At 51.3% G+C, this 15091-nt stretch overlaps 6 protein-coding genes across 6 annotated transcripts; 3 read left to right on the forward strand and 3 right to left on the reverse strand.

The window, feature by feature from the left end:
* Positions 1–226: 226 nt before the first annotated feature.
* N7498_010453 (flavin-dependent quinone reductase) lies at positions 227–901 on the forward strand (the record flags this gene model as incomplete). The annotated part of the gene is made up of 1 exon (XM_058457509.1): positions 227–901. One exon carries the CDS (start codon positions 227–229, stop codon positions 899–901), a length of 675 nt encoding a protein of 224 aa, XP_058304408.1.
* A 3402-nt stretch (positions 902–4303) lies between these two features.
* N7498_010454 (uncharacterized protein) lies at positions 4304–4766 on the reverse strand (the record flags this gene model as incomplete). The annotated part of the gene is made up of 2 exons (XM_058457510.1): positions 4304–4632; positions 4691–4766. The coding sequence occupies 2 exons, from the start codon at positions 4764–4766 to the stop codon at positions 4304–4306; spliced, it is 405 nt and encodes a 134-aa protein (XP_058304409.1).
* Positions 4767–5281: 515 nt separating this feature from the next.
* On the forward strand, positions 5282–6094 carry N7498_010455 (uncharacterized protein; the record flags this gene model as incomplete). The annotated part of the gene is made up of 1 exon (XM_058457511.1): positions 5282–6094. The coding sequence occupies one exon, from the start codon at positions 5282–5284 to the stop codon at positions 6092–6094; it is 813 nt and encodes a 270-aa protein (XP_058304410.1).
* Positions 6095–7756: 1662 nt separating this feature from the next.
* N7498_010456 (uncharacterized protein) lies at positions 7757–8753 on the forward strand (the record flags this gene model as incomplete). Its single annotated transcript, XM_058457512.1, has 3 exons — positions 7757–7852; positions 7910–8133; positions 8186–8753. Exons 1-3 carry the CDS (start codon positions 7772–7774, stop codon positions 8751–8753), a joined length of 873 nt encoding a protein of 290 aa, XP_058304411.1. The 5' UTR covers positions 7757–7771.
* A 128-nt stretch (positions 8754–8881) lies between these two features.
* Positions 8882–10481, reverse strand: N7498_010457 (AP-2 complex subunit mu). Its single transcript, XM_058457513.1, has 3 exons — positions 10123–10481; positions 9070–10057; positions 8882–9007 (listed from the first exon to the last, which is right to left on the reverse strand). Exons 1-3 carry the CDS (start codon positions 10457–10459, stop codon positions 9001–9003), a joined length of 1332 nt encoding a protein of 443 aa, XP_058304412.1. The 5' UTR covers positions 10460–10481; the 3' UTR covers positions 8882–9000.
* A 546-nt stretch (positions 10482–11027) lies between these two features.
* On the reverse strand, positions 11028–14931 carry N7498_010458 (pantothenate transporter; the record flags this gene model as incomplete). Its single annotated transcript, XM_058457514.1, has 10 exons — positions 11028–12141; positions 13091–13233; positions 13295–13383; positions 13433–13468; positions 13540–13732; positions 13785–13922; positions 13973–14098; positions 14157–14549; positions 14606–14686; positions 14746–14931. 10 exons carry the CDS (start codon positions 14929–14931, stop codon positions 11028–11030), a joined length of 2499 nt encoding a protein of 832 aa, XP_058304413.1.
* Positions 14932–15091: the final 160 nt, after the last annotated feature.

Consider the following 15091-nt stretch of genomic DNA (forward strand, 5'->3'; position numbering starts at 1 on the left):
AACATTGTCTGAACTCGCATGGTTGTTGACCGTGTTATTATCGCGCCTTACACTACGATAGCGACGAAGCAAAGTAAAAAATAGTAGGAAGCCTAGCCTAATAAGGTAAGCACCCCGCGGAGTCCCCGCGGCTGTTCCTCCCTATCGTAGTTCACAGGCAACGTATTTAAAGCGGTAGATTTCTTCCTTCTGATTAAATACTTGATATTAGCCGAACCATTTCAGAATGTCTACCTCTCCCTCCAAAAAAGCCTTTCGGGTCGGCGTCATCTGCGGCAGCCAGCGCAAACCACGCGTTGGGGACCAAATCACCAACTTCATTCTCGAAACCGTTCAACCTCACTCAAATTCCGCCCGTGCAACTGGGGAAAGGGATCTTTCATTCGACTTTGATTATATCGACATCAGCGCCCTGGACCTACCATTCTACGACGAACCCGGTATTCCATCCAAGATAACACCACCTGAAGGCTACGCTCACGAGCACACACGCAAATGGTCACAGCGAGTAGCGGCACTCGACGCCTTCATCGTTGTCACCCCGCAATACAACTGGGGTATACCAGCGGGTCTCAAAAATGCAATCGACTACCTTTACCACGAATGGAAGGGGAAGCCAGCCATCATCGTCAGTTACGGTGGGCACGGAGGCGGTAAAGCGGCTGCGGCGCTGAGGGTGTGTCTAGCAGGTGGTCTTGGAATGCAGATTGGCGATAAAATGGTCGTCAACCTGACTTTCCCGAGCAGAGATGCGCTTTACACGGCGGCACAGGGCCAACATTTAGGGCTTGATGCAGCCAAAGAGGGTGGGATGTGGAGCTCGGAGAGGACACGCATTACCAGCTCATGGGATGAGATGGTTGGGATGCTTGTTTCGGAAGGCGTAGCCAAGGCTGCTTAGCCAAGGCTGCTTAGCCAAGTCTGCTATTAGGTGTCTCTGATGGTCAAACATTTAAAGATGGCGCTTCAGAAATAGCCCTGGAGGTTGCGAGATTAGCCAGAGATACCTGGAACGAAGGGCTCGAGCGCGACGCAGAATGCTTGGTTTATATTTTTTTCTAGATCAGTGGGGTGCTTTGTCATTTTACTTTTGGTATCTGTTGCAATTTGCCAATTTTTGAGACGCCTCTTCACAAAGGGAGCCACTATTGGTAATGGGAATTGATACTACCATCTCCTCCCTTTCCGTGACTATGGGTCACTGCACCTAGCCTGGGAATTCGCTGCATGTAGAGACGTGATTTTCATTAAACAGATGCAAACAAAAGTTTCGATCTGGGTGTTGGCGGTATCAATTCCCTTTGATATACTCTCCGCATACCATGTAGGTAAACATGAAACGGACAGGGAAAGCCAAGGAATAGCAGACGTTACCCGATACGTAAGTAACGTTGACCGGTGACTATTGTTGTAGTTTCATCAAGCTTCACTACATGAAGGCAAGCGAGGGTACTGCAAGAACCTCACAGTTAACAACAGCTTGCCGGAGAAGTAACCGAATCTTGGGAAAGGGAGAAACAACCATACAACAGGAGGATCCCCTTACAAGCAGACTCAATAATTGACTTCAGAGAAGCGAAAAATCGATAGAGAGCAAAGGGAGTCAATAGATCTAAAATCCAGAGAAAGAGAAACACAGGATAAATCGCGCATAGGGAAAAGACTACTCTCACAGGCCGGATGACTCGAAGGACACGTAGTCGTGAAAGCAGATTGGACCTCAGCTTCAATGACAAAGTAGGTGCCCACCAGCCGATACTCTGTCCAAAGACATTGCCACAGTAAAAAGGAGGTTTAGAACAGAATCAATAGTTTGTTCCCCTCTTTTCACAGTGGCAACAAGAGGGGCTCGAGAAAGGCAAGCCCTTGTTCGCAATGGATGGGAGGGGTGCGGAAATAACCCATTGGCTGTTGGCTGTGAATAGTAGCCCCCAGCGCGGGGACCTTGTCTTATCTCGACGGCTCTGGTTGGTGCTTGAGGCTTTTGTACATCCCTGGTTGTCTAAGATGGGGGTAATGGCCACTTAGAACACAGGAAAGATAGTCCTTGTGATCAAAGGCCCGCTTGGTGGACCCAGTGGCGTGCGCGGTCATGGGTAGGGCTAGAGGAAGGACAGGGAGAGGGGATTTCCCCGATGGAGGGCCGAAAGTGTTGATCCTGGTTAAGATGGGGATCAGGGGAGGGTTCCATGTAGGCTCAGTTGGTGGATTACTGGTTGAAGTGTCTCATGATGACTTGACGATTTGAGAAAGGAAAGGTCATGGCCCCTTCGAGCTGTCAATGCCGGCAATGCAACGGTGTTGGCCATGCTCTCATGCTAAGCATTTGAACGACGCTGTGCAGCAAGCCCATTCAGCATGCACACATGCATCGTTGCCATGGATAATCTGCATCATGGTGGACGTCAGCTCCGAGTCCTGCAACAGTGTCTCAGAGAAGATTCAAAACAAAAACAAATCCATCACATTCCAAATATAATGGGCCTTCTCCACCATGCCCGAGCCACTGATTTTGCCTACAACTGCCAATTACCTCAACACGGGGACTCGGATCCAGGGCTGTGCGGTACTCCGCCGATCACCTGTCACCGATACTCCGGAATGTGGAATCTCCCGATTCGGCATCGGGATAAGACACAATGGCGATAGACCCACGCCAAGACACGAAAGGGTCACACGTCGAGTATAGAAGGAGGCGAGGTTGTGAAACCTTTCCACAGAGCCTCTCAAGGAGCTGATAGCCCTAGGGCATGGTTGGAGGGGCAACGGGGCGACCCGGCCACTTGACGCACGAAGTGTTTCGAAGGTGCAGATCTGATCAGTGTTAGCGCCCGTTGTGGACACGGCGATGTCTTGCATTGGTTTCGCAGGGGTAGTTTGTTGGGGAAGGAGACTGAAGCTCATTGTTTTCGGTAAACACGGATTACGGTAACCTGCAGCTAGTACTCCAGCTTCATGTCATCCGTTCCCGTGGACATATACTGTAGGTCCCCGAGGCTAACCTTGTGTACGCCTATCAGCAGCTCTGATGGGAAATAGTCCCATCTGCGTTTGGTATCCCTTGCATGGAGGGGATGTTGACTTGTGGCTGGGAGACTGGGTCATGGAGTGAGAGGGTAGAATTGGGTCGAAGTTGCCCACCCAGCCACCTCGGTGAATGGAAACAGTCCTTTTTGGACTCCTCGGAGGGTGAATAGGGAAGGACAGCCCTTTGAGGGAGAGAGAAGGGAGAGCAACCCCTAGGTAGGTCCACACAGAGGCCGATCTTCACTATTAGATTTATTGGCGGTGCTTGGTAGGATGAGTTTAGAGTATGGATACTGAATCGGGGGAAAGTACTGCACGTTAGGCTGTAAACTCGGGCCGAGTTGCATTCTGCACCCCGCAAGCGAGAATAGCAGTGCAGTAGGCGCTGCGAGATAATGCAAGCCACGAGGTTAATTTTGGGGCTCCCAACCTCTGCCCGGGCAACGGACCCCGCAGGAAGCAAGGAGTATGTATATCGAGATGAGTTTGATACAGCATCAACATGAGATCAAGTTTGATCGTGAGGATTAGAGTGACACTATTGGCTACATAACTGCTTCCGATGTCTGTATGCAGCTGTAGCACGTGTTCAAGAGGGTTTGCTGGCCTACGTAGTTGCAGTGATGTACAAATCAGCAACCAAGAGGGGTTGAGGTTGGACCTCGAGAGCGTATTCTCCGAAAACCTTCCAGGCACAGGCCCCTCCCACACGTTTTTTCTCCGGTGCTTCGCACAGACCTCGTGCAGGCGTCTCTAGGACCGCCTAGGAAGTATACCCGTTTTCTGGTGGTGATGCTCACGCTTTGAGGCATTTCTTCACGTCCGATCGTCAGGTACGAGGCTCGTTGGCCAATCAGAGCTCGCGCTGGGCCGTATCGGCGCTGATTGGCCGTCGCGTCACGCGTCCCGAACGCGTGGTTGACGCGACGTCTCCACGAAAAAAATCAAATGTTGAATCCAAGCACGACGTATATTCAATTGTTGAATGTAACGTAGAAAAATAGAAGCTGGGAACCAGCCCAGTGGCAGGCAACGTCTCCTTCAGGGCTGGTATGGCAGGGTTCCAACCCTCCAGGGCTGGTGAGAAGGGCCGGGAATGGGAGACAGACCGACCCTGCGAGTCGGGAATATTAAAACGCGCCCGGTCGCTCACGGGGTGGCAAAGTCGGATTTCGAACACATTTTCTACAGAGAACTAGCGCATGTCCATGTCCTCGAGGGCGACCAACAGCTCGTCGCCGGGCGCAAGACGTACGTCATGGCCACTACACCCCGGCTAAGCCGGCTTATCCTGCTTCATGATGATACCGATAACGACGATCCCCTCAAACCACCACGTCGAGGGGGGCCAATTGCCTGACGTTGGCGTGGAGCGTGGAGCACGCGGCTCGTCGCGGGTCGCGCACCAGAATAGGAAGTGTAATTGGAAAAGGGATCGACCCGTGCGGTCCGTTTCAGGGGTGAAGGGTACCTCGTGGTCCCCTGTCAAGGGTTCGGCTTCATGCGTCCTTGCTTCATACATCCTCTGCTCTCCTTTGTGCGGTGTTTCACTGGGGACCACGAGGAAGGAGACCGAGGGGCTCAGGTCCCGGCCGGGAATAGATCCTAGATACCAAGGTAGTATAATAGAAGAAGAGTCTCACCGACTCCTCGGCACCTCTACTCCTATTATCCTTCCTAATCGTCATCGGTCGCTCGTTGAACCTGATCCAGGCCACAATCCCTGGTTTTGACTTCATTCGTTTTGAATTGGATTGTTATTTGAATGGAACTGCAATAATAAGCAACACTTTCTTTCACCTCTTTCACCTCTTTCACCTTTCACAACTCCAAATACACGGGAAAAACAAAGAGTGGAGACTCGGGTGATGTTCGCTTGACCGTTTGCGGCAGTCCCAAGGTCCCAAGTCCAGCGAAAGCCCAATTTTCTTTTATCGCTCGGCAGCCCCCGCCACTTCTTCCTAACAACCACTCGCTCAATAAACAACAACCACCCTTTGGGTTCTTTAACCCCCCTCCAAACACCCGGTCTCGGTGGAAATCGAAGCGCATTTCAACGACTTTTTTACACTCTCTTTCTTCCTCTCCCAACTCCGTCGTCGCGCTTCGCAACTGCCTCCGGCGCATCTTCCAGCGCAACGCGCACAAATTCTCTCGCGCTCACCCATCAACCACAACCACTCTGGTGGTCCTATATTCACTTCTGCCGACCTTTACCCTGCTCTACGCACTCGAATCACGTATTCGCTTTAATATGTTGCTCCCTTCCGCCCTCCCATGCGATGTGCGCCGGTCGTCTCGCTTCACCCCCAACCGCCTCTTCTCTACACCACCTCCCTCTGACAGAGGATACCCCTCTGGCAACGGCCTTCTCGGCACCTGTCGCGCACTGCAGTCTCTGCTGAGCGGATCGCCAGCTCCATCACCGCGCCGGTCTGTCAAGCCGCAGCGCCTCCAGAGCCCTCTTCCCATCAACCCGCCGCGTCGCTCAACTCGATCGCGGAAGGTCGCTCGACCTGCATCGCCTCGCCCAACACCTCCTCCAGCTACTGTTCCATCCACGCCGCCGCCTCCGCCTTCTGCGCCCGCGCGCGGCGCGAACAAGCGTCGTCGCTCTAGTATCGATGATGACAGCGACGCGGACATATGCCCTACCCGCAACCGCTTCTCCACCCCCAAACGCCGCCGCCATGCTCCCTACAACCTGCCGCTTGGCCTCTCCTCGACGGACTTCTATTCTTTGCATTCTCCTCCCATCACACAATCACCACCGTCTCCTCAGCGTCTCATGGAAGCGCGCATTCCAGACTTTGGCCCGCGCATTGATCCAGAGGCAGTTCTGCCTTCTATCGAAGAGCCAGATGAGCCTTCGACTTCTTCGGAAGAATGGTCCTCCGAAGAAGACCAACAACTCCTCGAGCTGGTCCTCGAGAAGTTCCGCCTTTCCCAACAAGAATGGAATGAGTGCGCGCGCCTGATGGGCCGCACAAACAATGCCGACGTCAGCCGACGATGGAACTCTCTTGTGGGAGAGGGCCGAATCGGTCTCCAAGGCGGACGGCAATAAATCTTCTGATTCCTTTCATGATTTCTGTATTATACGACCTTTTCCCTCCATGTCTCGATTACTTGTTGCAAGAAACCCTGTATTATCATTTTGAGCTTTGTCCGATTCTTTCGATTTCTCGCGCAAGATCGTTTTCCTTTCATCCGTTGTCGCATCTGGCTATGTGAATATTCCCACCACCGCCACCTGTCTAATCTGCTTCTGTCTTTATTTGGATGGTTGGTTCCTGCACATGATTCCTGCTCGTTTCGCACCTTGTTGTTCCAGGCCTGAGCACTGTACCACTATGAACTGTACTTTTACTATCTGAGATACCACTGGATTTGAATTCCATCGATTACCTTGACCTTGTCTTGCATATTCATGATAAAAACATAGCCCTGGAACTCTGATGGATTGTTTCTCGACTCGTACCCGACATCACCCTAATCCATATCCCGCAACTCGGAAAACCTTGTCAGCTGCAACGCAAGACCTGGGAGCTTCTACCGGAGTGTTCCCGTTGTGGACTCTCGACGGGATGGTTTCGGTGTCGTTACAATATACAAGGGGTCTGGGCGGGATCTATTTATTGAAAATGATCGTATCCCCCTCGGTTCGACAGTGTACTTTCACAACACGATATCCGTGGATATAACCCAATGGGTTGCCAGATATAATGCTCTATTTAAGCGTTGCGTTTTGATAAAGAAGACATTCATCTTATCCATATAGACTCTGGGGGTGGAGCAATGCATTACTTTTGGAACCTGGGCAGAAGGTCGGTCCCACCCACTGTAACCCCCGAGTTATTCCCATTTTCTGTTGATTTCGTACAGGGTAATGAGAGGGTCTTGAAATTTTGTTTTTTTATCCGCCATCTCTTTTTTATAGTCTTGCCGGGGAGAAGTTCATTATAAACCCTATCATATATTCGCAACGCGAGAAACTTCGCTATTCTCTCACCACCAGTGTTATATGATATAGCTTCCAGTCAACTGAATAACAAAAGGCCGGTTAAATTTGTGCGTTCATTTAAATTGACTCGGTTGTCCTAAGGAGGGGTTCACCGTTCAGGTTCTTCTTCTGAGGAAAAAAAGCAGATAGACTCTGTATCAACCCGGGTCATAAGGATACAGACTTTCAGATCCTAATAGAATAATTATCAACTAGCTATTGGTGCATATGCTCATCCAGAGGGATGATTCGGTTAGCATCAGTTTGAACGAATTTTAAATAGGTATTTATGGTGCAAAGTGATGGCCTCAATTTTGAAAAGAGCCGTGAGGAAATATCAATTCCGACCATTGACAAAAATGAACATTCTAATCAATGACCCTTTTTCCAGAATTGTTGAGTACTCAAAAGCTTCTCTTCTGGCATATGGCGACACCTCTCTGGAATCCCAAATAAGGATTCTTATGGATTCATGGCCCCAAGTCCAAGCTTGGTTCAAAGCCCCCAGCATGCGATCCACACGACCAGAGCCCTGAGATCGGTATTCTCGCTGTAAATAAGCGCTACCAGGAGGCTCGTGATAACTCTGACAGTCGCCATTCGCTATGAGCACGGTGCTCTTGAATTTCTTGTGCACCAGAGCGGGGTAAGCTTAGTGCGGTTTCGAGCAAAGCGTAAATGTGCGGCTGAAATTACCTTCGCCTTATCATCCACAGAACAGAAAGTATATCATCATTCGAAATGGCTGCACAGTTGACTTGGCTTGTTACCGGCTGTTCCTCCGGTCTGGGGGAGGCTATGGCGCGAGCCATTATCGCGAAGGTAAGCCCTTGAATTACTCCGATGCTTGCAGTGAGCTGGGGTTTAATAGAAAGACAGGGAGATCGAGTAATCGCGACAGCTCGCGGGGGCAATGGAATCAGCGGTGCTGAGCGTCTCTCCGCACTGCAAGAAGCGGGGGCTGCCGTGCTCGAGTTGGATGTGACTGCCTCGCAGGAGGAGCTGAACGAGAAGGCCAAAGAGGCATGGGCTATCTATGGCCATATCGACGTCCTGGTCAATAACGCTGGCTACCTGGAAGCTGGACTTTTGGAAGAACTCAAGTGAGTGAAATCGCGAGAGACATGACACTCCGGTTCACTGACATGCAAATAGCGAGGAACTCTTTACGAATTCCCTTCGCGTGAATGTCATGGGGCCGCTGAATCTGACAAGAGCACTACTCCCATTCATGCGTGAGCGCAAAACGGGAACTCTTCTCTTCGTGGGCTCCGTCAGTGTGCACTACATCATGCCGGGGGCCACATCCTATATTGGCTCCAAGAGTCTGCTCGAGGGAATTGTGCCTTCTCTGGCGGCAGAGCTAGCGCCATTTAACTTGCGTACCTCGCTTCTTACTTTCGGGCATTTTAGTACCGATTTGGCGTCTCCGGGACATGTGCAGTTCAGAGTACCGAATCCGGTCCCTGAGTATGCAGACCTGAATAAGCAGCTTGCGGAGCAAAGTGCTGCGGGGAGTAAGGACTGGCCTGGGCACCCGGGGAAGGGCTGTGAATTGGTTGTGGAGGCCGTTAGAGGTGAGGGGAGATGTGAGGGTAAAGAGTTGCCTGTGCGATTGCCTATTGGGGCGGATACGTTTGATATCATGAGGGCGGATCTCAATGCGAGACTGAAGATTTGTGATGAATGGCAGGATGTCATGTCGCAGACGAACCGGGAATAGGGTGGTGATGGCAATGTCCATAGTCAGGGGGAAAGTGTTATTAAACGAGTCCCTGTCTAGAAATGGAATCCAGTAAAGAAGACCTGGTTGATATGCAGATTTTCAATGCTTTAGAAAGGTAAACACGAGTATGTATAAAACACCATCCAACGCCATACACCGCCCGATGGCTCTCAGCGAGAAGGATAACAGACTGCTGCTCGCAAGCTCTTGATATCAACACGCCCTCCCAGTCGAATCGACACTTCTAGAACCTGGATAGGAAAAAATGGTCAGTGACTCGCGTAAAAATCCAAACAAAGAATATGGAACGTACCGAATCTCATAGCTGCCCGCGCGGGTCATGTAGCGCACCCACTTGACAGAGCTGTAGTTGTTCTTCTCAAACACCTTGAGATAACGCACAAGCAGACCGGACGAGGTGAACATGAGAATGCTGAACGAAAGATTGATCGGAGGCCGACTCCATGCCTTCTGGTGTGTCATGGAGGTGAGAGTAGCCTCGGCGTTGAGCACATACTCGCTCTGGCCCGAGAAGCGAGGGATCTTCCAGACGATATTGTTATGCTCGGGCTCATATTTCGCACGACCCTGGCTCGCCCGCTCGGTAGTCTTCGCGGTGTTGAGCGGGGTGGGAATGCGAACAATAACATTAGAAGCGAACAACTTGGAGCCGTAGTTGGCCTTGATAGCAATGCTGTACTCGACCTTCGTCGTACCGATCTCACGCACAATCGGATGAACCTTGAACGGCAGATTGACATTCTCCGTAGCGCGGTACCGCATCAGCTCGAACTCACCGTCCGGCGGCACGAACGAGATGATTCGGTCGGCATCGAACCGACCCAGCTTAACGCACTGGTGGAACTGACAATCCTCAAGCGTGACAGAGCCTGCAGCGGCTCGCGTAGTCTTGCTTGCGCCCGAGGTGCCACCGCCGCGCATACCATTGCCCCCGGAAGCATCACTGTTGTCCAAAAGAAGCCGGTCATTCAATCCGAATTTGCACTCGGGGGTTCCAGTCAGGTATGCGCGCATGACAATCTGTCCATTCACGTCGGCGCGCAGGACCGTGCCGGTCGCTGACATCAGGAGGTTGACGTCCTCGATCACGTCCACGAAAGCCTCGTTCTTGCGGTACTTGATATCGGACCGGCGCCATGACTGCGCACCGGTCGCTTGCTGCGTAATGCGGCTCGAGTCTGTGGGTGAGTTCGCGATGGCTGACTTGACCCCCTCCGTGGTGATGTACATCTTCAACGTATCGGTCTCGGTGTTTTGCGGGTATCCGAAGTCGAGAATTTCTGTAGATATTCACCTCAAGTTAGTTATGTACCTCTGATACGAGACAAAAAGGGGCAGAACGCACCATCGAGCAATTCATAAATCAACACAAAGTTGTTTTTCACGGCCTCCTCGTCGAATTTCCCGAAGTAACTCTTCCCCAGCATGATGAGCCGGTAGAGGAACTCAAAGACCAGCGCCGCATTGGCATTGCTCTTGGTCACGGCGACCAGGTAGATATTCTCGTGCTTGACATGGCTGAAGGTGGTCGAGCCCAGGGTCAGGATCGGGGAGCGGACCTGCGGGTTGGAGATGACCTGGATGCGGAAGATGTCGGCCAGACGCGGGCGGCAGTCGCTGCGGAAAGCGCGGAAGATGAGGTTCTCGCCCTTTTGATTAAAGATCAGGATCCCCGACAACATTGTGGGTTATGGCGAGAGCTCATCCTGGGGAGTGTCGAAGAGCTCGGAGACGGGGGGATGTGGGGGGTGGATCGACACCGCCTGAATTTGAGTGGGTAACATACCCTCTTGTGCAGTTGCATGCTTATTATCTAGCTGGGCTGCTTGAAATTGGGTTTGGCTCAATTCCATTCGCAGCCTGTTTTTTGAGGGGAATCCTTGAGGTATCGGTCTACGGTAAGCCGACGTTCTACGAAGCAAGGCAGAGGGTGAATAAGTAGGACCAGAGGTCTCGATATTTGGTTTTCCAGGTTCTTGTTCAGTTAACAAGATTTGAACCCGGCAGAGAAGTCAGATATAGACAGGTGGCATAATACCCCACGCGAGAGCCGAAAGTAACAAGAACCCCCAGTGACAAGATGTAAAGAATCGAAGATTTTCAAGAAAAGAAAAGGTAAAATGTAGAGTCGAAAGCAAGCCACTGGGGAGGGATATCATGCAAAAGCCCGGAACAGAACACGGCCAGATTACAAAGAAATATACAACCAAAATGAGGATATCGAACGAGAGGGGCAAATGGGAAGACCCATCAATTGCCCATGCCCATGCCAGTGCTGGGCCTGGTATTTGGTAAGGAGGGGCCACCCTCACTAGGGACGATGCCAACCTTGGGATCAGGGATCTGGATGTCGATCGACATGTATGCCGTCCGTCGCAGGCTCCAAATGTGCACGCCATCTTTGGAACCCACTTCACGGTTCCATTTTTCCAGCCAGTCCTCGACATGTTGTAATTGACCCTTAATGCTAGGGGCGTTCAAATCATCCCAAATCCAGCCCGTCAGCAGGCCGAGTGCTCCGTCAAACCAATTTCTTAGGCTATACGGGTCGAATGCCTTGATCAGGCCGTCGTTGACCGTCGCAATTACTTTGCGAAACTCTTGTTCCGATAGTAACGGATCCAAAATCTCAGGGTACAGGTTGGAGAATGTCGGCGCCAGATCGCCCTTGATCATCCAGTCGCGCCGAATGCGAATAACGCGTGTTGTGAGATATTCCTGAGAGCCAATGGGGACGTGAGGGTTGAAGTGAGGATAGCATGGATGGGCGGGGCCCCAGGCCAATTCTTCAGCGATCTCAGGAGGGGCCTGGCCAGTGTGGGAGGGAACGGAAGCGATTTGGGATTGTGATCGGAGGGAGGTTTGTGACTGCATATGGCGCGGCCGGCCGTCATCTCGACGACTTCCATCTTCGGTTAAATGAACCGCTTCTGGTGGTCGCAGGTTCTCGACCTCTCGCGCCGCACTTCCAGCGAATGCTGCAGCCATGGCGGTAGGTGATAATTGTTCGTAACGTCTGTGACGTGGAGGTAGGGCGATGCTGGTGCGTCCACTTTCGGTCTCCCCCTGACTTCGTTCAACGATGAGACTGGTTGGGGATGTCGGGGACGGGGTCAAACGACTGCGCCGTCGTTCGGGGACACTGAGGAGAGGAGAGTGGGGTGCGAAGGCGAGATTCTCGTCGGATGCGTTCGCAGGCGGGATGGCGATCGGGGTGATTCGAGGGACGTGGTTGATGGGGTTGGCGAGGCGGACGGCGGAGGGGCGGAGGATGGCAGGGAGCGACGACGGGCCCGAGAGGGGGACGCACTGTCGCCGCTGTGCTCGAACGAAGCCCGGAGTCGCCTCCACGAGGTTGGTTCGACTGGAATGTGTCCCACGTGAGCGATAGCGAGTGGAATGTGGTTCACCGTCCCTCGGCAGAGGAGGAGGACTTGCGAAGGACGCCGTTTTGAGGAGAAAAAAAAAGGAAAGCGAAGGGAAAGTGCACAGTCAGAGATGGGGAGATCGGCACAGGAAAAAGTCTCCTGGAAAGACAAGTTAAACTAAACGAGGGAATGACGGAGAAGGGAAAAGCTGCAAATGAACGAATTGATCGAAATAAAGGCCGCGATGACGAAGGATCCTCAAGGCTTAAAAATGAGGCAAAATGTGTGAGGCGCGCGCACAACTAACTGAGCTCACTGCTAACTATAGAACCCCCTGGGACTTCAGGGCCTCGGCTTGGCATTCAAATCTAGAGTCGAATGGATTCAATGCTCGAAAAAGCGCTCTTGGCTCTTATGTAGTTTATGAATTGACCTCGAACACACCCGACGAGTCGTTTGCACCGATTTTACTCGGATTAGTCCACCCTCCCTTGTTTCATCCGCTCGCCCTTCCTCCCGGTGATCACAACCGGACCAATCCAATAGTCTACAATCCTTAGGAAGGGGGCGCTTCGATGACTATCTCATGCAGATGTCAAATTTAGTCCTAGTTTCTGCATGTCGACCCAATGCAAGGTCAACACGCGTTGCGTGATGCGGAGATTGCCCAAAAAAAAAGGAAAAAAAAAAACACCAAAACAAGGATAACTCGGCTGGGATAGACACAATAAATAAAAAGTCTCAATCTTATTTACAATCCACTCAATATGCATATCGGAATTGGGGATGCTCCTTGTCAGTCAAATCCTGGAAATCCGAGAATGATACACTGTTTGTTTCATCACCGGAGCCCCTTCTCTCCTTCTTGAGATTCTGCCGGTATAGGTAGACACTGCAAATTGTCAGTTCAATCAATTCGTCAGAATGTCTCGAGGTATTACTCACAACAAGAGCACTTCAATAACAATCATGAGCGCGACGCTGACATAGAAGGCGCGGAACCCCGTGGGGTATCGTGGCGCTTGTGAGGAGATGAAGAACTGCGGGGCAACGATCTGGCCCACGCTGTAGGACATGAACATCATAACCTGCATGGCATTAGCTTGGAACCAAAAATGAGATTCTTGTATCGTTCAGTGTCAGACATACTCCGCATGTGGCCTTTTTAGTGAACCCACCGATGTTCGACGACATCAAGCTCATGCACATAATGTATGGAATAGTGTTGACATAGATGACTGATGGTCATTAGTACTAGCTTCACGCCTGGATTGAGAAGTGACTTACTGCAAAGTGGGCCGAAACCTTGTGAAGCGGGCAGCTCTGTCGGAGGAATAACAGAGTTAGCAGGCTATCCCAACCGATCCCAGGATGCTAACGGGGTTTGAACATACTTTCAACCAGAGCGCTGCCAATCAGCACAATCGCGTTTGCGAAAATCATTAATGCGCATCTGGTATTAGGCAGTAGCTGTGAGACCACACCAGCGAAGACCGTAGAAACAAGTTGGACACCATCTTGCGGAAAAGACAGGACTATGCTTTCCCGGTCCGAGTATCCCATTCCCGTGAGAATGAGCTTTCCAAACTAAAATGCGTCCGTTAGCTCTCATTTTACCAGTCAGCTGGATAACACTTACCGCGGTCAGGCCTCCACCGGGGATACACTGCAGGAAGGCTTGCGCACACAGCATCCACACCTGGAAATCCAGAAGCGCTTCCTTGACCTGATAGATTTTGTATTTTCTGTTCTCGATGCCAGCGTGGTTAGAAGCAACCTGGGATTCCTATTTAGTAGAGCTATTATTAAGTGGAGAGCAAAGCATACCCTCATGACACTGATCTTGCGTTCCCTTTCGGTCAAGAACCAAGCTGTCATCGGAGACGTAGGCAAAAAGAAGAACAGCACAACACCCCACGCAATGCTAACGGGACCGAAGACAAGGAACACAATCTAAGCCACTTCATGTTAACAAGAAACTGGAGATTGTCAATACGAAAGAGAGCCGCACCTGCCATGTCTCATACTTCGAGCCCGCCAAGGCCCCTCCCGATACGGCATAAGTGATCGAGTCGGCGATAAAACCACCGATTCCACCCCCAGTCCACCATATACAGGCACGCAATGCCTGTTCCTTTTGTGTCCAGTATTGACCGACCAAAATCGTCAAGATCGGCGTGATACACGTCTCAAAAGCACCCAGGAAAAACCGACACACGGCGAGAGTTGCGAATGAGTTTGTCGCGACAGTGCATGTTGTTGCAACACCCCACAGAATGATCATCGCGCCGAAGTATCGGCCAATGGGCAGCTTCTGCATGAGAATGGAGCTAGGGTATTGCGCAAAGAGGTAACCAAAGTAGAAAATCCCGTTGGCCCAGCTGTACTGTTGACCGACCAAGTGCTATTCCGCATCAGCCAAGTCAAGTTGAAATTTGGAAAGCGCCAGGTTGAACTTACATCGCTTTTCTCGATACCGAAGATGGAGGCTTCAGATAGAGCCACCTTGTCCATGAACGAGAGGATGTATGTCATACACATCTACGTTTGTTCGTTAGAAAATCAAATCCTGAGAGAAGGGTATACTATGATGGACTCACCATGGGAAGTAAAATAAGATCCAGTTTCCAACGAACGGTTCTCGCCTCGCCGTCCGAGTACCCAAAGACCTCACCAACGCCCGACCCGGCAAAAATCACCATCGAGTCATCTTGGTTTTTGTCGACAGCTGTCTCTTTGGTGTCTAGCCCAACAGCCGCGCCGACTTCGGCATCTTTCTCAGTCATAGTGTATAATCGGATTTCACGCGAACAAGCGGGTTCTCGAAGTGTCCGTATCGCATGGCCAATTCCCGTGCTATTATATTTATAACTCGAGCGCAAACACTATCTCTTCCAAATGGCAATTCCCCGCAATCGGTGATAAGACCGCGGAGAGACAAAGCCG

The sequence above is a fragment of the Penicillium cinerascens genome (genome assembly GCF_028974065.1).
Source record: "Penicillium cinerascens strain IBT 15544 chromosome Unknown scaffold_4_segment0_segment1, whole genome shotgun sequence".
Lineage (NCBI taxonomy): Eukaryota > Fungi > Ascomycota > Eurotiomycetes > Eurotiales > Aspergillaceae > Penicillium > Penicillium cinerascens.

Excerpts from the sequence above, each read along its gene's own strand:
- N7498_010457 (XM_058457513.1), bottom strand. The coding sequence starts at position 10,459 with ATGTTGTCGGGGATCCTGATCTTTAATCAAAAGGGCGAGAACCTCATC. Across the intron at positions 10,058-10,122 it reads GATTTATGAATTGCTCGATG|AAATTCTCGACTTCGGATAC; the intron begins GTGCGTTCTGCC and ends GAATATCTACAG.